General features: G+C 52.5%; 1 gene segment (V, D, J or C); it reads right to left on the bottom strand.

The window, feature by feature from the left end:
- Positions 1-16,814: 16,814 nt before the first annotated feature.
- On the bottom strand, positions 16,815-24,433 carry LOC113616564 (immunoglobulin heavy constant delta-like; the record flags this gene model as incomplete). The annotated part of the segment is given in 6 exon segments: positions 16,815-17,112; positions 17,339-17,481; positions 21,689-22,021; positions 22,210-22,533; positions 22,825-22,890; positions 24,418-24,433. Coding segments are annotated over 6 exon segments (891 nt in total), but the record flags the coding sequence as incomplete, so codon positions are not given.
- Positions 24,434-24,437: the final 4 nt, after the last annotated feature.

The following is a 24,437-nucleotide window of genomic DNA, read 5'->3' as shown; positions in this document are numbered from 1 at the left end:
AGCATGAAGCAGCAGTCCTGGAAGGCTGGTGCAGAGCCCAGAGCAGCCAAGGCCCATGCGTCTTGTCGCTGAGCTGCACACTCACTTTGTTAGTGTGGAGAAGCTGCTTCTGCAGCCCCGCAGATACCCTTCAGGTTGTCTGAGTCCTGGGCCAGGCAGAAGTGCAGCTCCCTCCTGAGGGTCACAGGTGTGAGAGAGACACAGGCTCCAGATTTTCCTGAAGGGTTTCAGTTTCTTTATGGGTTAGTTTTCTCTTGCTTTCCTCTACTTAAAATTTAAAAAAAAAACTGTCGTAAAATACGCATAGCAAAATTGACCATGTTAAACCCTATGTACAGTTCAACGTGTACAATGATGTTAAATTCATTCATAATATTGTGCAACCATCCCCATCATCCATCCCCATCACTCTTTTCATCTTGTAAAACCAAAATTCTATCCCCATTAAACAATAATCCCCTATTCTCCCCCCACCTCCCACCTGGTAACCACCGTTCCACTTTCTCTTTCTGTGAATTAGACAACTCTAAGTACCTAAATATAGGTGGAATCATACAGTATTTATCTTTTTGTGACTAATATTTCACTTAGCATAATGTCATCAAGGTTCATCCAAGTTGTAACGTATGTCACAATTTCTTTCCTTTTTAAGGGGGATAATATTCTATTGTATGTATATACCACATTTTGCTTATCCATTCATCCATCCATGGACATTTAAGTTGCTTCCACATTTTAGCTATTGTAAATAATGTTGCTGTGAACATGGGTATAAAAGTATCTCTTCAAGACTCTGCTTTCAATTCTTTTGGGTATATACCCAGAAGTGAAATTGCTGGATCATATGTAGTTCTTTTTTAAATTTTTTGAGGAACTTCCAAGCTGTTTTGCACAGCAGCTATGCCATTTTACATTCTCACCAACAGTGCACAAGGGTTCCAGTTTCTCCATATCCTTGCCAACATTTGTTATTTTCTGTTTTTTAAAAAATCATAGCTATTCTAATAGCTATGTGTGTGTGTGTGAGGTGGTATCACATTGTTGTTTGGATTTGCATTTCTCTAATGATTTGTGATACTGAGCACCTTCCCATGTGCTTGTTGGCCATTTATATATTTCCTTTGGAGAAATGTTAATTCAAGTCCTTTGCCCATTTTTGCATCAGGTTAGTTATTTCTTTGTTGTTGAATTTTAGGAGTTCTCTGTATATTCTGGGTTAATTCCTTATCAGGAATTTGCAAATGTTTTCTCCCATTCTATGGGCTGCCTTTTTATTCTGTGGATAGTGTCTTTTTTTTTATTTTAACATCTTTATTGGAGTATAATTGCTTTACAATTTTGTGTTAGTTTCTGCTTTATAAAAAAGTGAATCAGCTATATGTATACATATGGGGATAGTGTCTTTTGATGCATGAAATTTAAAAAATTTCATGAAGTCTAATTTGTCTCTTCTTTTCTTTTGTTGCCTATAATTTTTTTTTTTTTGGTACGCGGGCCTCCCACTGCTGTGGTCTCTCTTGTTGCAGAGCACAGGCTCCGGACGCGCAGGCTCAGTGGCCATGGCTCACGGGCCCAGCTGCTCCGTGACATGTGGGATCCTCCTGGACCGGGGCACGAATCTGTGTCCTCTGCATCGGCAGGCGGACTCTCAACGACTGCGCCACCAGGGAAGCCCTGTTGCCTATACTTTTGGTGTCATATCCAAGAAATCACTGTCAATTTTAATGTTGTGAAGCTTTTGCCCTATGTTTTCCTCTAAGAGTTTTATAGTTTAAAGTCCTACATTTAAGTCTGATCCATTTTCAGTTAGTTTTTGTACACAGTATTAGACAAGGGTCCAACTTCATTCTCTTGCATGTGAATATCCAGTTTCCCAGTACCATTTGTTGAAAAGATTGTCTTTTCCCAATTGTATGCTCTTGGCACCCTTGTCAACAATCATTAGATCATATATGTGAGAGTATATTTCTGGACCATATTTTAGTCCATTGGGCTATGTCTGTCTTTATGCCAGTACCACACTGGTTTGATTACTGTAGCTTTGTAGTAAGTTTTGAAATTAGGAAGTGTGAGTCCTAAAACTTTGTCCTTATTTTTCATGATCATTCTCACCATTTGGGGGTCCTTTGAGATTCCGTATAGATTTTAGGATGGGTTTAAAAAATTTTTTCTGAAAAAAATGTAATTGGGATATTTTAAAACAACTTTATTGGAGTATAATTGCTTTACAATGGTGTGTTAGTTTCTGCTTTATAACAAAGTGAATCAGCTATACATATACATATATCCCAATATCTCCACCCTCTTGGTCTCCCTCTCACCCCTCCCTATCCCATCCCTCTAGGGGGTCACAGAGCACCCAGCTGATCTCCCTGTGCCATGCAGCTGCTTCCCACTAGCTATCTCTTTTACATTTGGTAGTATATATAAGTCCATGCCATTCTCTCACTTCATCCCAGTGTACCCTTCCCCCTCCCCGTGTCCTCAAGTCCATTCTCTACATCTGTGTCTCTATTCCTGTCCTGCCCCTAGGTTCTTCAGAATTTTTTTTTTTTAAGATTCCATACATATGTGTTAGCATACAGTATTTGTTTTTCTCTTTCTGATTTACTTCACTCTGTATGACAGTCTCTAGGTCCATCCACCTCACTACAAATAACTCAATTTTATTTCTTTTTATGGCTGAGTAATATTCCATTGTATATATTGCCACATCTTCTTTATCCACTCATCTGTCAATGGACACTTAGGTTGCTTCCATGTCCTGGCTATTGTAGATAGTGCTGCCATGAACATTGTGGTACATGACTCTTTTGGAATTATGGTTTTCTCAGGGTATATACCCAGTAGTGCGATTGCTGGGTCATATGGTAGTTCTATTTTAAGTTTTTTAAGGAACCTCCAAACTGTTCTCCATAGTGGCTGTACCAATTTACATTCCAACCAACAGTGCAAGAAGGTTCCCTTTTCTCCATACCCTCTCCAGCATTTATTGTTTGCAGATTTTTAGAGGATGGCCATTCTGACTGGTGTGAGGTGATACCTAATTGTAGTTTTGATTTACATTTCTCTAATGATTAGTGATGCTGAGCATATTTTCACGTGTTTGTCAGCAATCTGTATATCTTCTTAGGAGAAATGTCTATTTAGGTCTTCTGCCCATTTTTGGATTGGGTTGCTTGTTTTTTTGATATTGAGCTGCATGAGCTGCTTGTATATTTTAGAGATTAATCCTTTGTCAGTTGCTTCATTTGCAAATATTTTCTCCCATTCTAAGGTTGTCTTTTCATCTTGTTTTTGGGTTCCTTTGCTGTGCAAAAGCTTTTAAGTTTCATTAGGTCCCATTTGTTTATTTTTGTTTTTATTTCCATTTCTCTAGGAGGTGGGTCAAAAAGGATCTTGCTGTGATTTATGCCATAGAGTGTTCTGCCTATGTTTTCCTCTAAGAATTCCATGGTGTCCGGCCTTACATTTAGGTCTTTAATCCACTTTGAGTTTATTTTTGTGTATGGTGTTAGGGAGTGTTCTAATTTCATTCTTTTACATGTAGCTGTCCAGTTTTCCCAGCACCATTTATTGAAGAGGCTGTCTTTTCTCAATTGTATATTCTTGCCTCCTTTATCAAAGATAAGGTGACCATATGTGCATGGGTTTATCTCTGGGATTTCTATCCTGTTCCATTCATCTATATTTCTGTTTCTGTGCCAGTACTATACTGTCTTGATTAATGTAGCTTTGTAGTATAGTCTGAAGTCAGGGAGCCTGATTCCTCCAACTCCATTTTTCTTTCTCAAGATTGCTTTGGCTATTTGGGGTCTTCTGTATTTCCATACAAATTGTGAAATTTTTTGTTCTAGTGCTGTGAAAAATGCCAGTGGTAGTTTGACAGGGATTACATTGAATCTGTAGATTGCTTTGGATTGTAGAGTCATTTTCACAATGTTGATTCTTCCAATCGAAGAACATGGTATATCTCTCCATCTATTTGTATCATCTTTAATTTCTTTCATCAGTGTCTTATAATTTTCTGCATACAGGTCTTTTGTCTCCTTAGGTATGTTTATTCCTAGGTATTTTATTCTTTTTGTTGCAATGGTAAACGGGAGTGTTTCCTTAATTTCTCTTTCAGGTTTTTCATCATTAGTGTATAGGAATGCAAGAGATTTCTGTGCATTAATTTTGTACCCTGCTACTTTACCAAATTCATTGATTAGCTCTTGTAGTTTTCTGGTAGCATCTTTAGGATTCTCTATGAATAGTAACATGTCATCTGCAAACAGTGACAGCTTTACTTCTTTTCCGATTTGGATTCCTTTTATTTCTTTTTCTTCTCTGATTGCTCTGGCTAAAACTTCCAAAACTATGTTGAATAATAGTGGTGAGAGTGGGAAACCTTGTCTTGCTCCTGATCTTAGTGGAAATGGTATCAGTTTTTCACCATTGAGGATGATGTTGGCTGTGGGTGTGTCATATATGGCCTGTATTATGTTGAGGAAAGTTCCCTCTATGCCTACTTTCTGGAGGGTTTTTATTATGAATCGGTGTTGAATTTTGTCGAAAGTTTTCTCTGCATCTATTGAGATGATCATATGGGTTTTCTCCTTCGATTTGTCAATATGGTGTATCACGTTGATTGATTTGCATATATTGGGGAATCCTTGCATTCCTGGGATAAACCCCACTTGATCATAGTGTATGATCCTTTTAATGTGCTGTTGGATTCTGTTTGCTAGTATTTTGTTGAGGATTTTTGCATCTATGTTCATCAGTGATATTGGCCTGTAGTTTTCTTTCTTTGTGACATCTTTGTCTGGTTTTGGTATCAGAGTGATGGTGGCCTCGTAGAATGAGTTAGGGAGTGTTCCTCCCTCTGCTATATTTTGGAAGAGTTTGAGAAGGATGGGTGTTAGCTCTTCTCTAAATATTTGATAGAATTAACCTGTGAAGCCATCTGGTCCTGGGCTTTTGTTTGTTCAAAGATTTTTAATCACAGTTTCAATTTCAGTGCTTGTGATTGGTCTGCTCATGTTTTCTATTTCTTCCTGGTTCAGCCTCAGCAGGTTGTGCATTTCTAAGAATTTGTCCATTTATTCCAGGTTGTCCATTTTATTGGCATACAGTTGCTTGTAGTAATCTCTCATGATCCTTTGTATTTCTGCAGTGTCAGTTGTTACTTCTCCTTTTTCATTTCTAATTCTATTGATTTGAGTCTTCTCCCTTTTTTTCTTGATAAGTCTGGCTAATGGTTTATCAACTTTGTTTATCTTCTCCAAGAACCAGCTTTTAGTTTTACTGATCTTTGCTATTGTTTCCTTCATTTCTTTTTCATTTATTTCTGATCTGATCTTTATGATTTCTTTCCTTCTGCTACCTTTGGGGTTTTTTTGTTCTTCTTTCTCTAATTGCTTTAGCTGTAAGGTTAGGTTGTTTATTTGAGATATTTCTTGTTTCTTAAGGTAGGATTGTATTGCTAGAGCTTCCCTCTTAGAACTGCTTTTGCTGCATCCCATTGGTTTTGGGTCATCCTGTTTTAATTGTCATTTGTTTCTAGGTATTTTTTGATTTCCTCTTTGATTTCTTCAGTGATCTCTTGGTTATTAAGTAGTGTGTTGTTTAGCTTCCATGTGTTTGTATTTCTTACAGATTTTTCCTGTAATTGATATCTAGTCTCATAGCGTTGTGGTCAGAAAAGATACTTGATATGATTTCAATTTTCTTAAATTTACCGATTTGTGACCCAAGATATGATCTATCCTGGAGAATGTTCCATGAGCACTTGAGAAAATGTGTATTCTGTTGTTTTGGGATGGAATGTCCTATAAATATCAATTAAGTTCGTCTCGTTTAACGTATCATTGAAAGCTTGTGTTTCATTATTTATTTTCATTTTGCATGATGTGTCCATTGGTGAAAGTGGGGTGTTAAAGTCCCCTACTATGAATGTGTTACTGTCAATATCCCCTTTTATGGCTGTTAGCATTTGCCTATGTATTGAGGTGCTCCTATGTTGGGTGCATAAATATTTACAATTGTTATATCTTCTTCTTGGATCGATCCCTTGATCATTATGTAGTGTCCTTCTTTGACTCTTCTAATAGTCTTTGTTTTAAAGTCTACCTTGTCTGATATGAGAATTGCTACTCCAGCTTTCTTTCGATTTCCATTTGCATGGAATATCTTTTTCCATTCCCTCACTTTCAGTCTGTATGTGTCCCTAGGTCTGAAGTGGGTCTCTTGTAGACAGCATATATACAGGTTTTGTTTTTGTATCCATTCAGCCAATCTATGTCTTTTGGTTGAAGCATTTAAAACATTTACATTTAAGGTAATTATCGATATGTGTGTTCCTATTACCATTTTCTTAATTGTTTTGGGTTTATCATTTTAGGTCTTTTCCTTCTCTTGTGTTTCCTGCCTAGAGAAGTTCCTTTAGCATTTTTTGTAAAGCTGCTTTGGTGGTGCTGAATTCTCTTAGCTTTTGCTTATCTGTAAAGGTTTTAATTTCTCCATCAAATCTTAATGAGATCCTTGCTGGGTAGAGTAATCTTGGTTGTAGGTTTTTCTCCTTCATCACTTTAAATATGTCCTGCCACTCCCTTCTGGCTTGCAGAGTTGCTGCTGAAAGATCAGCTGATAACCTCATGGGGATTCCCTTATGTGTTATTTGTTGTTTTTCCCTTGCTGCTTTTAATATTTGTTCTTTGTCTTTAATTTTTGATAGTTTGATTAATATGTGTCTTGGCATATTTCTCCTTGGATTTATCCTGTATGGGACTCTCTCTGTGCTTCCTGGACTTGATTGACTATTTCCTTTCCCATATTAGGGAAGTTTTCAACTATAATCTCTTCAAATATTTTCTCAGTCCCTTTCTCTTTCTTTTCTTCTTCTGGGACTCCTATAATTCGAATGTTGTTGCATTTAATGTTGTCCCAGAGGTCTCTGAGACTTTCCTCAATTCTTTTCAATCTTTTTCCTTTATACTGCTCTGCAGTAGTTATTTCCACTATTTTATCTTCCAGGTCACTAATTGGTTCTTCTGCTGCAGTTATTCTGCTATTGTTGTCTTCTAGAGAATTTTAAATTTCATTTATTGTGTCGTTCATCACTGTTTATTTGCTCTTTAGTTCTTCTAGGTCCTTGTTAAATGTTTCTTGCATTTTCTCTATTCTATTTCCAAGATTTTGGATCATCTTTACTATCATTATTCTGAATTCTTTTTCAGGTAGACTGCCTATTTCCTCTTCATTTGTTAGGTCTGGTGGGTTTTTATCTCACTCCTTCATCTGATGTGTGTTTCTTTGTCTTCTCATTTTGGTTAACTTACTGTGTTTGGGGTCTCCTTTTTGCAGGGTGCAGGTTCGTAGTTCCCGTTGTTTTTGGTGTCTGTCCCCAGTGGCTAAGGTTGGTTCAGTGGGTTGTGTAGGCTTCCTGGTGGAGGGGACTAGTGCCTGTGTTCTGGTGGATGAGGCTGGATCTTGTCTTTCTGGTGGGCAGGTCCATGTCTGGTGGTGTGTTTTGGGGTGTCTGTGGACTTGTTACGATTTTAGGCAGCCTCTCTGCTAATGGGCGGGGTTGTGTTCCTGTCTTGCTAGTTGTTTGGCATAGGGTATCCAGCACTGTAGCTTGCTGGTCATTTAGTGAAGCTGGGTGCTGGTGTTGAGATGGAGATCTCTGGGAGATTTTCACCATTTGATATTACGTGGAGCTGGGAGGTCTCTTGTGGACCAGTGTCCTGAAGTTGGCTCTCCCACCTCAGAGGCACAGCACTGACTCCTGGTTGGAGCACCAAGAGCCTGTCCTCCACACGGCTCAGAATGAAAGGGAGGAAAAAAGAAAGAAAGAAGAAGATAAAATAAAATAAAATGAAGTTAGTAAAATAAAAAATAATTCTTAAGAAAAAAATTCTTTAAATAAAAACAAAAAACGGACAGACAGAACCCTAGGGCAAATGGTGAAAGCAAAGCTATACAGACAAAATCACAGACAGAAGCATACACATGCACACTCACAAAAAGAGGAAAAGGGAAAAAAAAATATATCGTTGCTCCCAAAATCCACCTCCTCAATTTGGGATGATCCGTTGTCTATTCATGTATTCCACAGATGCAGGTACATCAAGTTGATTGTGGAGCTTTAATCCGCTGCTTCTGAGGCGGCTGGGAGAGATTTCCCTTTCTCTTCTTTGCACAGCTCCCAGGGTTCAGTTTTGGATGTGGCCCTGCCTCTGCGTGTAGGTCGCCGGAGGGCGTCTGTTCTTCGCTCAAACAGGACGGACTTAAAGGAGCCGCTGATTTGGGGGCTACGGCTCACTCAGGCCGGGGGGAGGGAGGGGTGCAGATGCGGGGCTGGCCTGTGGCGGCAGAGGCCGGCGTGACGTTGCACCAGCCTGAGGCGCGCCGTGCATTCTCCTGGGGAAGTTGTCCCTGGATCCCAGGACCCTGGCAGCGGCGGGCTGCACAGGCTCCCCGGAAGGGGGGTGTGGATAGTGACCTGTTCTCACACACAGGCTTCTTGGTGGTGGCAGCAGCAGCCTTAGCGTCTCATGCTTGTCTCTGGGGTCCGCGCTGTTAGCCGCGGCTCGCGCCCGTCTCTGGAGCTCCTTTAAGCAGCGCTCTTAATCCCCTCTCCTCGCGCACCAGGAAACAAAGAGAGAAGAAAAAGTCACTTGCCTCTTCGGCAGGTCCAGACTTCTCCCCAGACTCCCTCCCGGCCAGCCGTGGTGCACTAACCCCCTGCAGGCTGTGCTCACGCCGCCAACCCCCGTCCTCTCCCTGCGCTCTGACCAAAGCCCGAGCCTCCGCTCCCAGCCCCACCCGCCCCAGCAGGTGAGCAGACAAGCCTCTCGGGCTGGTGAGTGCCGGTCGGCACCGATCCTGTGCGGGAATCTCTCCGCTTTGCCCTCCGCACCCCTGTGGCTGTGCTCTCCTCCGCGGCTTCGAAGCTCTCCCCCTCCGCCACCCACAGTCTCCGCCCGCGAAGGGGCTTCCTAGTGTGTGGAAACCTTTCCTCCTTCACGGCTCCCTCCCGCTGGTGCAGGGCCCGTCCCTATTCTTTTGTTTCTGTTTATTCTTTTTTCTTTTGTCCTACCCAGGTACGTGGAGAGTTTCTTGCCTTTTGGGAGGTCTGAGGTCTTCTGCCAGCGTTCAGTAGGTGTTCTGTAGGAGTTGTTCCATGTGTAGATGTATTTCTGGTGTTATCTGTGGGGAGGAAGGTGATCTCCGCGTCTTACTCTTCCGCCATCTTGAAGCTCTCCTGTTATTTTTAATAGTTATTAGTTTTGTATATTCTGCATTTTTTTCTACTTAGAAAGTTATCACGCTTTAACATATTTTTGGTCTTGCTGAATCCACCAAGACCTCTAGTACAATGTTGCTTCCAACAAAATCTCTTTAAGAAAAAATATTTAAAGGTTTTTGGTAGATAAACCTTGTTAGGCCAAAGAATTCCATTGCATTTTTAATTTGCCAAAAGTTTTATATCATAAAAGAGTGTTAAATTCTTTCAACTTTTTTTTCTGTACTTTTGAGATGATCTTAAATTTTCTCTCCTTTAATATGTTACTGCTTTGAATGACAATGATAGATTTTGTAATGTTAAACTATCCTTGTCTTTTTGAGATAAACCTGACTGGGTCATGGTGAATTATCTGTTTTTTATAAGGAGCAAAATTATTTGCTAATATTTTCTTTGGAATATTTGTATCTGTTTCATGAATGAGACCGTCCCGCAACTTTCTTTCCCATGCTACCCTTGTCTGGCTCTGGATTAAGGTTACATTGACTTGTAGAATGAATTGGCATTATTCCCGCTTTTTCACTTTTTGCGAGTTTCTATAAAATTTGAATGATTTTTTAAAATTTGATGAAACATGGCCCTGGTATTTTTATTTGAAAAGATTTTAAACTACTTCAACTTATTTAATTAATATAGTACTATTGAGCTTTTCTGTTGAGTCATTTTTGATAAGATACTTTTCTAGTATTTTAAAATTTTATCTAAATATTAGTGCAATACATTTATTTATTATATCCTCTTACTACTTTTTTTTATCAATAACTAATTTTAATCCCTCTTTTTTAATATATTTAAAAAATTAAATTTATTTTTGGCTGTGTTAGGTCTTCATTGCTGCACGCAGGCTTTCTCTAGTTGCGGCGAGCAGTGGTTACTCATCGTTGCAGTGCATGGGCTTCTTGTTGCCGTGGCTTCTCTTGTTGCGGAGCATGGGCTCTAGGTGCGTGGGCTTCAGTAGTTGCAGCACACGGACTTAGTAGTTGCTACACGTGGGCTCTAGGGCACGTGGGCTCCAGTAGTTATGGCGCGTGGGCTCAGTAGTTGTTGCTCGCGGGCTCTAGAGTACAGGCTCAGTAGTTGTGGTACATGGGCTTAGTTGCCCCACGGCATGTGGGATCTTCCATGGCTTGAACCTGTGTCCCCTGCATTGGCAGGCATATTCTTAACCATGCACCACCAGCAAGTCCCAGTCCCTCTTTTTATTACAATTTTTTTTTTTTTTTTGCGTTACGTGGGCCTCTCACTGTTGTGGCCTCTCCCGTTGTGGAGCACAGGCTCCGGACACGCACGCTCAGCAGTCATGGCTCACGGGCCCAGCCACTCCGCGGCACGTGGGATCTTCCCGGACTGGGGCACGAACCTGTGTCCCCTGCATCGGCAGACGGACCCTCAACCACTGCGCCACCAGGGAAGCCCTATTACATATATTTTTATTTTTGTTTTTTGCCATCGCTCTTTTATTCTTGTCTAGTTTCCTCAGAGGTCTGTCCCTTTTAAGAAACAATTTTGGATTTGTTGTCCCTCTTTGTTGCTTCGCTTCTTATATTTCATTGATTTTTTTGTTTATATGTTTATTATCTACTTCCTTCTTTCTTTGTGTTTACTTTGCTGCTCTTTTCCCAACTTTAAAACTTGGACTCTTTATTAATTCAGTGCTTTCTTCTTTCCAGACATTTAAGGCCATGGATTTCTCTTCTGATTTGACCCACGAGACATGTGGAGTTCAATTATCCTTTTGTCCTGGATGTCTTTCTCATTTGCAGTGCTGTCAGAGAACTTGACACTGTGCCTTTAATATTTTGCAGTTTACCTGTGGCCCAACAGGTGTTGAGCTTTACAGGTCGGCTATGTGTTCGGGGAGAGTGGGGCTGGCTGGACCGTGCTGGTGGACCCTGCTCTTAGGTCTGGAGCCCAGTCTAGCCAGGTCCCTGCCACCTCGCCATTGAGACTGCTCTTGGGAGGCCACCTGGATCCCCTCAGCCTCTGCCCAGACCCTTCAGGAGCAGGGATGCAGTGCAGCTCTCCCTCCACACGGCACCCCTCGTGGTGTCCCCACCAGTCCTGGGCGCCGACCCTGCCACGTGCTGGTCCCCAGTTGGGTCCTCCGTCTCTGAGTGCTTCCCAAGCCCCTAAGTCCTGGCTGCATCGATGCTGTGATGCAGGAGGCCCTGGGGCCACTCTATCTCCACAGGCCCTCAGTCTTCTCTAGACACGTGTGTGATCTGAGTGCTTCTCTCGGTGCACACCCCCTCCCTTCAGGACCTCTTGGCTTCCACCCTCCCTCCTGCACAGCCTGCTGTCCAGTGCAAGATTGAAAAGCACCGCCCCCCACCGCCAGATGCCTCCTGGGGCTTCCCATCGACCCAGAATAAAGCCCGGAGCTCAAACAGGGCTGGCATGGCCCCTGAGGTCAGCCCTGCTCTGTCTCCTGACCTCCTTCTCCCCAGACTTCCATCTGCTCACGCAGCCCCGCTGGCCTTCCCACTGCTCCTTGAACTTGCCAAGTCATTTCTGCCCCTGGAACTTTTTACCTTCTGCTCCTTCTGCGAGGATGCACCTCCCCAACCCCATGCAGACCGTGCATCCTGTCAGACCATGCCAGGCACTGAGGTGCCCGTCCTTGCTTGGCTACCTCGCCCTTCGTAGGGCGTTGATCAGTTTCTAATTATATCGTTCTCCCCCATCAGGACAGTGGTGCCATGTGCAGTCACACGTGTGTGTCTCCACCTTAACACCTGTGTGGCACGCAGTGGGTCGGCTTGAATAGTTGCCACCTGACGGATGGTCTGCTGTTGATAGTCGCTTTTCTTTGATTACCTGTGACTTTCGACAATTTCCCGTGTTTTACTGGTTATTTGTTGTTTACAACTCGCTGGAAATGATCTCCCCCTCCTCACCTTCTGCTGAAAACTTTTCCTTGAAGTTTGTCCCATTCACGTTTTTTTCAACGTTCACTTAGTTGGACTCTGTGATGATTAATTTTATGGATTAACTTGACTCGGCCACAGGACCCAGATATTGGGTCAAACACTAGTCCAAACGGTGAAGGTATTTGAAAATGGGATTAACATTAAATCAGTAGATGTTGCATAAAGCAGATTGTCCTACGTGGGTGGGCCTCATCTAATCAGGTGAAGGCCTTAAGAGGAAAAGCTCGAGGTTCCCTGAGGGAGAGGGGATTTGCCTCTGGACTCAAACTGTGGCATCAGCTCTCCTGGGTCTCTGGGCTGCTGGCCCACCCTACAGGTTTTGGGCTCTCCAAATCTTGACAATCACAGGACCCATTCCTCAGGCCCTCTCCCCGCTATCTGTATATCAATGTACATTATCTCTCTATCTCGTATATTTATTCTCTGAAGAACCCTGACTGATGCAGACTCTTTCGCATGTTATATACTTCAGCCGCTCTCTCTCCCATAGTATTTAGCTTTGTTTATTGTGATTTTATCCTCATAGATTAAAATTTTTTCTTTCTGTAGGCAAATCTATCAATATTATTTTTAAAGTTCCTGGCTGTGGTGTCATTCTGAGAAAACGCCTATTCACCCTGGCAGAGCATAAATAATTTCCCATAATTTCCTCTGGTCTGAGTTTTGATTTGCATCAAATGCTGGTCCTGACTTTGCTTTTGTCCTGACGGTGAGAGCAGGTGTCCTGTCTCTTTGCTCTTTCCATCTCCCAACTCTTTTGAGGTCTTGTCCTGGTCATATGTCTTCTAGAATAAACTCAACAAACACGGGCCTGCTGTGGGCCAGGAACAGACACGGGCCGTGGCTGGAGAGCACAGCCTGGTTTCTGCCCAGGTCTGGGGAGGCTTCATTCCCAAGCCTTGGGGAGCAGGAATGGCGGAGACCCTTTTCCCCAAGCACCAAGGGAGGGGCGGGCAGTTGGGCCCCAGGCAGGGGCTGGGAAGTGAATCCCACACCACGGGGCCAGGATTGTCAGGCCTTGATTTAAGCATGGGAGGGCGGATGTGTGCTGTTTGTTACCACAGCTGGAAACAGATGTTTCTGCCCTGGGAGGAGGGTGTCCAGGCAGGTGGGGCTGCGGGGACTCGGGTGAGCTGCAGAGCAAGGGGGGAATACGGCCCTCGGCTGCATGTCACAGGGCTGAGCGGCGGCCGGGGCTGCGGTGCCAGGAAGGCCACAAACACAGCCTTGTCGGGGGAAACGGCCGAGCCCGGGGCCCCAGGGCTGTCACATGCCTCCTGCAGAGGCCTCTGGAGTGGCAGAGGTGGACTGATGGTTATTTAAGATAAAAAGGGGAAGTCTGCGGACAGGCGGCTCGCTGGGTTTTTCTGTTGAAGAACTGGGTGAAATTGTGCGGAGTCCACCTGGCAGGCGCCGAGGGCTGAGGGCTGGCTGCGGTCAGGGGAGCTCGGCCGCTAGGCGGGGTGCAGGGACGTTTGTGGGTGACAGCGCACTTCATGCCTTATTTTGGGGCTTTTCGTGGAAGTGTTTCCTGGACAGAAGGAAGCTCAAGTACAGACCCCCTGGCCCAGATCAGCAGCCACCACGCTCAGGGGATCGCGGCTGTAGGCTTTGGTGCTGACAGCCCTTCTGGCCTCCCAGGGCCTGCGGGTGGGTCCCACGGCGCAAACCCCAGGGCAGGGCGGGGAGCCTGGGGCGCGGGCCTGGGGGCAGCCGGGAGACGCTGTGGCCACACGGGGGCCTTCCGTGGAGAGGCCGGCTGGGGGCCCGCGCGCGCCCTCCTTGGTGGCTCTGAGGCCTCTCACCCCCCAGCCAGACTGCCCCTCCCTTCCTTCACACATTGCTTAGCTGCTGTGCACGCCGGGGCTTTACCATCCGGGCTGTCCAGGCTGGAGATAAGGCAGCACCAGGGGCCCCAGAGGTGGGGAGGTGCCGTGAAAGTGGGACACGGGCGTGGGGCAGGGTGGCTTGGCCGGTCTGGGTCAGCCGGGTGAGGCGTGGAAGTTTTGATTTCATTCTTGGTGTGACAGGAGCCCATCACTGGGTTTGGGCTGGGGCTGCCGGGACAGATGCGAGTTTTGAAAGACCGCCCTGGCTGCAGGCCAGGGAGCGGGTGAGCGGGAGTCGTCTGGAGATGACCCTGAGGTGTCTTTTTGGCAGGTGTTCATTTACTGAGGTGGGAGAGACGGGGCGACGGGTCGATCTCAGAAGGGAAGTTACTTTGGGGCTGCTCCATCCGGTCCACCTGTGACCTTGGGACTTGCTCTGTGCCAGGGGCAGCCCCGGTCTCCATCCCCTCAGTGAATGTTTGTCAGCACCTCCCGCACGTGGGCTTTGTTCAGGGAGCAAGGGAAAACCCTGTGCTCTGGGGTTAACTTTCTGGGTGAGGACAAAGAAACAACCAGCTAGTGTCATGAGTACGTGAGCCGTAGAACGTGCCAGAAGGGCCAAAGAAGAGACCTCGGCAGGGAAGGGGGATGGGTGTGGTGCCGTTCTCATTAGGGCAGATGGGGTGGGCTTCATGCAAAGACTTGAAGGGGGTGAAGGAGGGACCCTCCAGAGCCTGGGAAGAGGTCTCTTCGAGGGGACAGCCAGTGGGGAGGCCCTGCCTGGAGGAGGGAGCAGGTGGGGTGGAGGGACGGGAGGCTGGGGCAGGGCGGGGCCACCATGAGGACCCCAGGACCTGCAGGTGAATTTCTGATCAAATGTGAGGCCCTTTCGGGCTGTGGACCAGCTGAGGCCTCATCCAAGATCTCGAGACAGGGCTGCCCTCGCTGCCAGGCTGAGAGGGCTGCAGAAGGCAAGGGGGTGCAGAGAATGCCACCAAGGAGCCTGCAGGCATGGCGACTGCCCTGGCCAAGGCGGCGGGCCGGCCAGTGTGGGAAATGAGGCTTCCTGGATGGGTGTGGCAGGCAGAGCACAGGTCTGCTGCTCGACTGGGGCAGGCTGCAGAGAAAGAAGGGAGTCAATTCCCAGAGTTTGCACCCAAGCCGCTGGCAGGGCGGGGCACCCTTGGCTGGGACGGGGAGGATGCTGGGGATGGGCTGGTCTGGAGGGACTGTCGGTGTCTTAGTTCCTGCGGCTGCAGCAAATTACCACAAACACGTGTCTGCTCACGGTCTGCAGGCCAGACGTCTGAAACAGTCTCACTGGGCCTCGAGCAAGTGAGGGCAGGGCTGCGCGGGGAGGGCCTGCTCCTGGCCTTTTCCAGCCGCCCGAGCGGCATCCCTTGGCCCGTGGCCCTGTCCTCCGTCTTCGAAGCCGGCAGGGTAGCCGGCCCTGCCTCTGTGTCACAGGCCCTTCCTCTTTGTGCCAGGTCCCCCGGGCCTCCCCCTCGTGAGGACCTGGTGATGACGCTGGGCCGAGAGGCTAGGACCCTCGCGCATCTCAGGGTCCTGGGTGTAGTCATCTGCACAGTCCCCACTCACAGGCTTCAGGGATCAGGACATCTTCGGGACCGTGTCCAGCCCACCAGCCAGATGTTTGGTGGCAGGTGTGTTGAGGGTGAGACGTGTTGTTGACTTCCAGCGCCAACATGTGGAATGAGGTCCACATTTGGGGACAAGAGAGGAATGCCAGCCGTGGACAAATGCTGTTGGGCCACAGGCTGGGTCGGGGGCTGCAGGGCACAACCAGTGACAAGGGGAAGCTGGCAGCGTGGTGTCCAGGAGCCAGCGAGGGGGGCGAGAGCATGACGCCCGACACGCAGACCGGCCAGGGAGGGCACGGCCTCGGCACCGACCCCTCACCCCCGCCCTGGTCCGCGGGTGGGGAAGCAGGGAGGACATGCCCGAGGCTGGCAGCCGGGCAGGTGTCCGCCACGCTGGCCGCCCCTCCTGGTGGGGCGAGAAAGCCTGGGCTGATCGGGGCCAGGTCCACCCCCTCGCCTGCCACGGGGACTCCGGGCAGTGGCGGGGAGTGACCAGGTGCTGGGCAGAACCAGCGTCTTCTCCAAGCCCTGTGGGGCAGCACTTTGTCTACTCCCCAGCCCGCCCTGCGTGAGGGGTGCTGTCGCCGCGTCTGACGGAGGGGTGGATGCATGGAGGGCTCGGGGGCTGCCCGAGCCGTGCAGATGGTGAGGGCGGCTCTGTGTGCCCAGCTGCTCCCGCCACCACCACTCAGTGCTGTCTCCTGTGCGTGTGCGTGTGTGCACTGCATGAGCACACGTGTGCCTGTGTGTGTGAGTGTGAATCCGTGTGTGTGCGTGGCTGCAGACCCGCACACGTGTGCCCACGTGCATATGCCCTTGCTTTTGCATGTGTTTGCACACGTGCGTGTGCGTGTGCTTGCAGGGTGCAGACCCATGTGTGCACTGCATGTGTAGGCGCACACATGCTCGTGTGTGAGGAGTGCATGCATGTGCACATGCATGTGTGCACGTGTGCCTGCCTGTGTGGACGGGCACATGCCTGGTGTGGGCAGCAGGGCCTTTGGTGCAGGGAGCTCTCCCAGCTCCCTTGTCGCGGCAGCTCCCCGATGCATGCCCTGACCCTGCCGGCCCCCGTCCTCGGATGCTTGCCCTCAGCCTTCTGGGTTCCCTGACCTGGGGATACCCGAAAGGCTGGGACGCAGAAACAGGAGGCAGGTGACGTGAGCCAAAGCTGTTTATGGGGCTGGACGGTGGGCGGGAAGGTAAGGGGGCCACAGTCAGGACCGCTGGCTCAGGGCCAGCTGGGGGAGCCACCCACCTCCCTGTATCATGATGCCCTCCTCTCTGTGTCGGGGGCTGGGCTCTGCCGTGGGCAGAGGAGAGTGAGTGGGGGTCAGGGGTGGGGCTGGAGGCCTCTGTGCACAGGGTGGAGTCCTGCCCTCTGGCAGCAGTGGGCGGCGTGGAGGCCAAGCTTCCCCTGCTGCAGTGCCGGCACCAGCTCTCTGGGACTACTTCACCTGCAGCAAGAGCCCCAGGGTCAGGAAGGCGGCGGGGTCCCAGAGGACAGGGTGCAGGCCCCCAGGTCAGGGCCCCCCCGCCCAGCTGAGTCAGGGACCCCACCTCTCTGACCCCCACGAGCGCAGGTCCAAATGCCTGTCCTATGCTAGGGCTGTGGGTGGAGGGAGGGGAGCCGCCCTGCCGGGCTCCCTGCTCACGGGGCGCCGGCTGCCTGGGTCACCCTACCTTGATGAAGGTGACGAAGCCGCCGTAGAGCAGAGTGACAAGGAAGAGGGCCACGAAGGTGAGCCACAGGCGGCTCGTGTCCTCCAGCTCTGAGTAGTCGTCACCGCTCTCGTCCTGGCTCCGCGGGGGCAGGGTGGCCAGACCTGGGGAAACGCCAGTGCCGCTGAGACCACGCCCGCGCCGGCACACGGTGGGCCCCCAACGCGCACATGCAAACGGCCTGCTCCCTGCCGGGCCGCGCTGGCCGCTGGCGCTCCGCAGGGCCCGCCGGGTCACTGTGCCTGGTGGGGCTGACGGTCTGGAACCAAACTGACTCACAGCTCAGTTCATGCCAGCGTGACTGGGCGCAGCGAGTGGGGGGCACTGACACCGATGTGGACACAGGGGGCCCGGCCCGGCCAGGCTGGACCGCGAGAGCCTCCCTCAGAAGTGGCAGCTTTGTGACAGGGTGAAAGATAAGATGGTGCCAGCCAGGCAGAGAGAGCTGGGAACAGCGTCCAAGCAGGAGGAACAGCATGACGAGTGCCCTGTCTCAAGAGAGCCTGACGCGGAAAAGTGGACGGGAGCTCCATGTGCCTGCAGCGGGGACCTGGGGCCAAGCGGTGGGAGAGGAGGCCAGAGTGGGGCTGGGACCGGGCCCTGCTGGTGACTTTATCCTGAGAACAAAGGGCTTTAAGCAAGGGCATGTGAAGGCCAAGTTTGAATATCAAAAAGTCATTCCTGCTGGAGTTGGAGTGGTTGGGGTGCAAGGCAGGATGAGAGGAACTTGCTAGCGTCCGAGCCCAGGTTAACACACTTGTGCGGAAATCACCCCAAAGTCCGGAGGGAGACCCTGGGGGCAGGTAGGAAGTACTGGGTCCCGGGACCCGTCTCATGCCCCGGACTTTCCTAGTCGTTCATTCCATGAATGTTTATTGAGGGTCTTCCTCGTGCTTGACCAGAGTTACCGGAAGTGGGGTCTGTACGTGGTACTGGCCGGGAACCACTGGTCACAGGGCACAGGAAATAGGTATGGAAATTGTGTGCATTGGAAATTTTTATAGCAGTCTGTTGAATCTAATAATAAATATCAGCACATCTTGGTTTCTGTTTGTCTCAGATTTCTAGTAATTAGTTCATATTGTATTCTGCAAAGGTATTGGTCCATGATTCATTGGAAAAAATTTAAAAGGCAGCAACCCTTTGCCACAGAAAACTTGAAGGAGCCTGTTCTACACACATGGAACGCAGGGGTGAGCAGGCCGGGGGTCAGTGAGATGGGTAAACATGACGACAGGTTCCCATGGACCTGCTCCATCCAGTTAAAGGCCAGGTGTACCAGATGCCCCATGACCCAGCCCTGGGGTCAGGGATGTCTTCTCAGTTACACAAGAGAGCTCGTGTGAATGATAAGCAGAAGTTGGCGGGATGAGAAGGTGGGAAAGATTTAGAGTGGGGGAAGCAGCGTTGGGAAGAATTGCAGGTGAGAGAGGTCATGCCCATTCACCCCTCTGGAGCAGGGCAGGAATGTGTCAGCGGGCAGCCCATTGGGCACAGTCTGAGAAACCCTGGGACAGGGTTTCTGTCCTGTCCTGACAGGGACAGGATCTGGAAGTTTTCCTTAGGGCAAAAGAAGCCATGAAAAGCGCTTAAGCCGAGGGGCGACGTGACTGGCATTGCTTCCAGTCCCCACATCTGGGTCACCTGTGGGGCTGATTCTATTTGCTAGTTTAAATCTTGATGACGCGTGAAGGTTTTCGCTTATGTGCATGCCTAGGAGATTTTGATTGCGTGTGGACGTTGTGCACAGACAGACGGTGAGCCTGAGGTAGATTATCCATGTGTATTTTCCATGAAGTGGGCACACACCTCCTCTGTTGGGCGGGGAGGGTGAGGGGCTCATTGTTTTCACCAGGAGTTGAGCTGGGCTGGGTAGCAGGATCGCTGGCTCCTGGGTCTGAATGTTTGGGTGGGGTCAGGCCCCTCCAGTGGGGCTTTGGGGTCTAAGCCTCGTCCAAGGCTGGAGATCTCTTGCCTCGCTCTGCTCCCAGACACTGCTCACTCAGCAGAAGTCCTGGGTGGGGGAAGCGGCGGGTGGGGGAGGTTTGTCTGGGGCCCATCTGTATTCCCACTCCCCAGGCCAGCCCACACAGACGCTACACCTCGGCAGATTCCCTCGCGTCCCTCTCCTCTCATGGCTGCCCAGGCCTCTTGTCCGCCTGTCTGGGATGAGGATACAGTGGCCAGCAGCCTCCTCTGGCCCAGGGATCTCGGTCAGTTGGACGCTGAGTCCTCAGCTCTTCAGAGGCTTTACATAAATCTGATTTCTACTGTTTACTCGACGTTGTCCTGTCACCGCGTGAGTGACCATCTCACTAGCTTCTGCATCCTAAGTGGAAGCAGAACCTCGATGGATGTTTAAAGATCACCTTGGCTGCTGAGTGAAGGATGGGCTGTGGAGGGGGCGACGCTGGCAGCGAGACCGGCAGGGAGCGCGGAGGTCTGGGGTGGGGTCAACAGAGAGAGGCGTGAGGACTCGAGGTATTCAGGAGTTGGGGGGCTGCCTGGCTGCGAGGGTGGCGGAGGGCCGAGGTCCCTTGGCTTCACTTTGGGGGATGGGACGCATGGCTGAGGAGTGCTGGGGCCGCAGAGCAGGCCAGGAGGGAGAGGCGAGGCGCCCCATGGGAAGCAGCGTTCCAGCTGCCGTTTTGTAACAATAACGAGGACCACAGGTGCTGGCCTATGCTGAGCACGCTGCAAGTCTCCCCTCCTTTGGGAAGAGGCGGACGGTGGTGGGCTGACCCTAGAGCGGCGGGGGATGGCGTGGCCTACGGATGGAGGACCGGGGACCCTGGGTCCTTGGAGGAAAGCAGCAGGACCCGTCGAGGCAGCAAGCCACGACTCGGGGGGCATGCAGCTAGCCCAGAGAAGAGAGAGGCTGCAATCCAGGCTGTGCAGGTGCTGAGGAGAGGGCGGCCGAGGCTGCCTTAAGCAGGGAGCCGTCCTGGCTGCCCTCCACTGGTCGGGAGGAGGGGTCGGGGCAGGGAAGGCCCAGCTGCCTGCCGGCTCAGACCCGGGGTGAGATGGTGCGGCCCCCCTCACTCCCAGGGGGCCCTGCGGACTGGCCAGGCCTCCTGTCGCCTCTGCCGCCCACCCTGTCTCCAGAGTGTGTGGCCCTGGCGGGTGGACATATTTCTGGCCCCTGTGGGAGGTGTGGGTCAAGGCTCTGAAGGTGCCCGGTCCAGGGTCTCCTGGGACATGAGACCACGGAGAGCCTGCGCTGTGCCTGGGGGCCCGTCTGCCCAGGGGAAGAGAGAGGGGCAGGGGCAGGAGGCCATTTCAGTGACCCAGGAACAGACAGGCCGGAGGGGCGTGAGCCGTGACAGGTGGCCCAGCACAGACGGCGCCTGGATGGGGAGGGGCAGTGCTGTGAATCGGGCTGTGCCCCAGGCGGGCACTTCAGGAGGACACCTGCTGGGGCACAGGTAGGTGGGCCGGGGGTGCAGCCGCTCTCCGGGGGACCCTGCAAGGCCAGCGGGGGCACTGCCCACCAGGAGGCCGCTGTTGCCAGGCCCGTCTGTGTGAGGGCTGCTGTCCGGGCGTCTCCTCCACTCCGAGGGGTGCCCATGGCGAGGGCCACGGCCGTAGGCAAGGTGCCCAACCCCAGTAGAGCAGGAGCCTTCCTGTCCCCCTCGCCTTGCCGACTTGGGCCCCCCAGCTGCCGACACCTTCCTCTGCCTGGCTCCCGTCGGGTGGCCTGGGGCCTGGGCCCCTGCTACAGCTCCTGCCCGGCCCAGGGTGCCCACCACTGTCCCTGGGCCCCCACCACAGCCTCTTCTCTGGCGCTGTCTGTCCACTCTTCCCCTCTGAGTGGCGTGTGGTCAGGGCCTGCCGTGGGTGTGTGCCGGTCTGACTCCCTTGGGTGCCCTAACCCAGCCCCCGCTTCCGGGCATATCTGGCTTCCCAGGTGCTGACCGTGCTCCCAGATGGGCGGAGGTCTTGGGGGCTGGTGAGGCTTGGACGCCCCCGGGGGGCCGCTGTCTGGGGTGATCACCCTCACACCCAGCCCAGGGGAGGCCCTGCTCTGCACCCAGAGGTGGGTGCACCTTGGAGGGAGATGGCTGCTCCTCGGGGACTGGGGTGGGGGGCCCACCTCCCACCCTTCCTGGGCCAGCACATGGTGTGTGGACACGGGGCCGGGCCTGATGGGGCAGCTTCCAGGGCACCCAGAGCCCCCAGGGCAGGGAGGCGTGCACTCCAGACGCGCAGCAGCCTGGTCCCCGCTGCCCGGCTCCTCCGGGGCTGCCCCTCCGCCCCCGGCCCAGCGTCTGCCACCGGCTCGGATGGAAGCCCCCAGCCCGCGTGACTCACCACCAGTGTCCAGGTTCCAGCTGGCGCTGAGCAGCGTCCGGGAGGCCTCGTGCCTGACCACACAGGTGTAGGTGGCAGCCGCACGGCCCGGGAAGGCGGGGACGCGCAGGACGCTCCAGGTGCGGAACGAGGAGTTCCCAGGCTGGGCTGCGGGGCGCGCCGTGGCGGACCAAGAAGGGTCCACCTCGCGCTGCCCCTCCAGCCAGGCGAGGAGGATGCCCAGCGGTGAGAAGTTGGACACCTCGCACAGCAGCCAGGTGGCTGCCTCGGCAGCGGGCAGTGGACTGGGCGCCGTCAGGACGCGGATGGCAGGCTTGCTGGGCGCCAAGGCCTCTGTAGCGAGAAGCCCGGTCACGCTTTGGGCCGGGGGCATCGGGAGAAGCCAGGCGGCCAGGGGACGCTGGGTCCCACCCCCCGGGGTCCCCTGGTGGAAGGAGGTGGCCAGGGGCGCTGCCGGCTGCGGTGTGGGGCGCAGGGGGCCCGCGGCTGCCCTGTCTCCCTGGCCTGGGAGCCGCCCTCACCGTGTTCTCTCTGTGCTGCCAGAGTCACCGGGGACTGCAGGCCAGGGCCACTCAGCGTGCAGGTGACGGACGTCCCATTGGCCCACAAGGCCCTGGACAGGGGCAGGTGGCTGCTCTGGCTCCAGGACCCGTTGGTGTGCTCTTTGGGCTCCTCCTCCGTGTGCCCGCTGTGGGGCTTCCCATCCACCTCCCAGGACAAGCGGGCTGCCTGCAGGTCGCCTCCCACCGCCAGGCAGGTGAAGGTGGCCTGAGCCTGGAGCCACAGGCCCTGCAGGGGAGGGTGCAGCAGGTAGACCCTGGGGGGCTGGGTGTGGTTCCGGCACTCTGCAGGGGACAGGGACAGGTTGGCGAGGGTGCGTGGTGGTCCCTGGCGCAGTGGATGGGAGCGGGGTCGAGGGGTGGCCAGCGGCTCCTGGTGTCTTTAGTCACCGCCCAGCCCAGGCCTGCCCTCTCCCCAGAGCCACCGGCCCTTGCTGCTTTCAGAAGGGCAGTGGGCCGGTGACCTCCCGTTGCCCACAGCCGGGCTGGGGTCTCGCTTGCAGGCAGGCTCTCTCGGCCGCTGAAAGTTCTCCACCCTTCTCCCCACCCCCACACTTGGTTGCCCCAAGGACTGACCTCTGCAGGGGTCCTTTGGATTTTCTGGCATCCGGGCTTCTGTCTGGGTGCGACTGGTGGACAGCACTGTGGGGGAACGGGGTGAGTCAGGGTCTCCTCCCAGCTCCACAGACGGCTGGCGCTGTGGCCTGCCCACACTGCCGGCCCCCTTCCCGCCCTCTGGGGGTCGTCTCCATCAGCCCTCCCCGAGTACACCTCCAGGCTCTGGCGGGACCCTGGCTGTCTGCTGCTGGTCACGAGTACCTGTGCTCAGTGCTCAAGGACCGTCCCCAAGACAGCCACCTCGACAGTTTAGGGTGATGGTGACCAGTAAGTTATTGGGCCATAAATTGCGACAGCCCAGGGGTCAGCCAACTTTTCTGTCAAGGGCCAGAGAGCAAATATCTTTAGGCTTTGCAGCTGCACGGGGTTTCTGTCTGTCCTCTTGCCCTCCTCCTCCTGGTCCATCCCTCTAGAACTGGAAAGGCCAGTCCTAGGCTGTAGAGATCAGGCTTTGGGCCGCATCTGGCCTGTGGGCCGTGCGAGAGCCGGGCAGCGTCTGGGTCAGGGGGCCCTCCCTTTTCGGAGGGCTTGGCTCGTGCGGTCAGCACACCTTAGGCCCCAGGTGGGTCATCTTCCATGGGAGGGCGGTCCGGCCCCAGAACAGGAGGGCCCAGCCTGTCCTCTTGAAGCTCCGCCCTCTACCCGCCAAGGCTGCCGGGTGGATGGTCCGGCTGCAGGAATCACGGCTGGGGCTGAGTGCTGACACACGCTGGGAGGGTTGTGGGTGTGCACAGCCCTGCCGCGGTGACCTTCTCATCTGGAGGACTGAACTATCTCCTGATTCCCCACGCCCTGTGTGCCCAACCAGGCCACCCCGAGCCTGGGGGACACGCACGGCGGGAGCAGATTCTGCCCTGGGGTGTGAGCGTCTTGACCAATGAGCTGGGCAGGGCCCCCACGGAGATGCCACCTCGGGTCGCGGCCGCTGTCCTCTGCTTGGAGCTGCACTAGCACTCCAGAGGGCCGGCGAGGGGGCTGCCATTCTCTGTGTGACCAGCACACCTCCAGTGGTTTCTGCCCTTCTCAGAGCGAGGACACGCTTCCCAGGGTGGCAGACAGGGTGAGGTGTGACCCTGGGCCCCAGCCAGGCCCCCAGCACTCGAGAGCCTGGAGCCGGGTGGAACTGGGGTGAGGTTGGCTTTCGCCGGCTGCCACGGCTCCCCGGCCCTGTGGGTGGCACCCTGCTTCTGTGAGGGTCTCGGGGCTCAGTTCCATACTCCTGGCTGCCTTGGGAACGTGTGCCCGTGTGAGGCTCCACGGCGAGCTCACGGTCAGCGGGTCTGCTGGGCCAGGTGAGCCTGGAGCTGGCCTGTGGGCTCTCCCTCTCACAGTGCCCCTCACGTTGTGACCTGACCACATTCATGAGGGGCTGATGGCCACACGGGGACCTGAGGTGGTCTCTGCAGTAGGTACCCCTCAGGTCAGTGCCCTGACTTCCTGGCTCAGGCTGTGACTTAAGGACTCATGGGAGAAGTCATGGAGGGCTGCCAGAGGGAGGCAGCTGGGGGCCGGGCAGGCAGGTGGGGGTGTGCGTGGGCGGGGGCTGCTGACCTGTGATCCTTGGAGTGGTT

The sequence above is a fragment of the Aethalodelphis obliquidens genome, unplaced genomic scaffold (genome assembly GCF_003676395.1).
Source record: "Aethalodelphis obliquidens isolate GAN/ISIS:26980383/991018 unplaced genomic scaffold, ASM367639v1 scaffold161, whole genome shotgun sequence".
Classification (NCBI taxonomy): Eukaryota; Metazoa; Chordata; class Mammalia; order Artiodactyla; family Delphinidae; genus Aethalodelphis; species Aethalodelphis obliquidens.
Note: the sequence above shows the minus strand (reverse complement) of the source record. Positions and strands in the feature narration are given on the sequence as shown.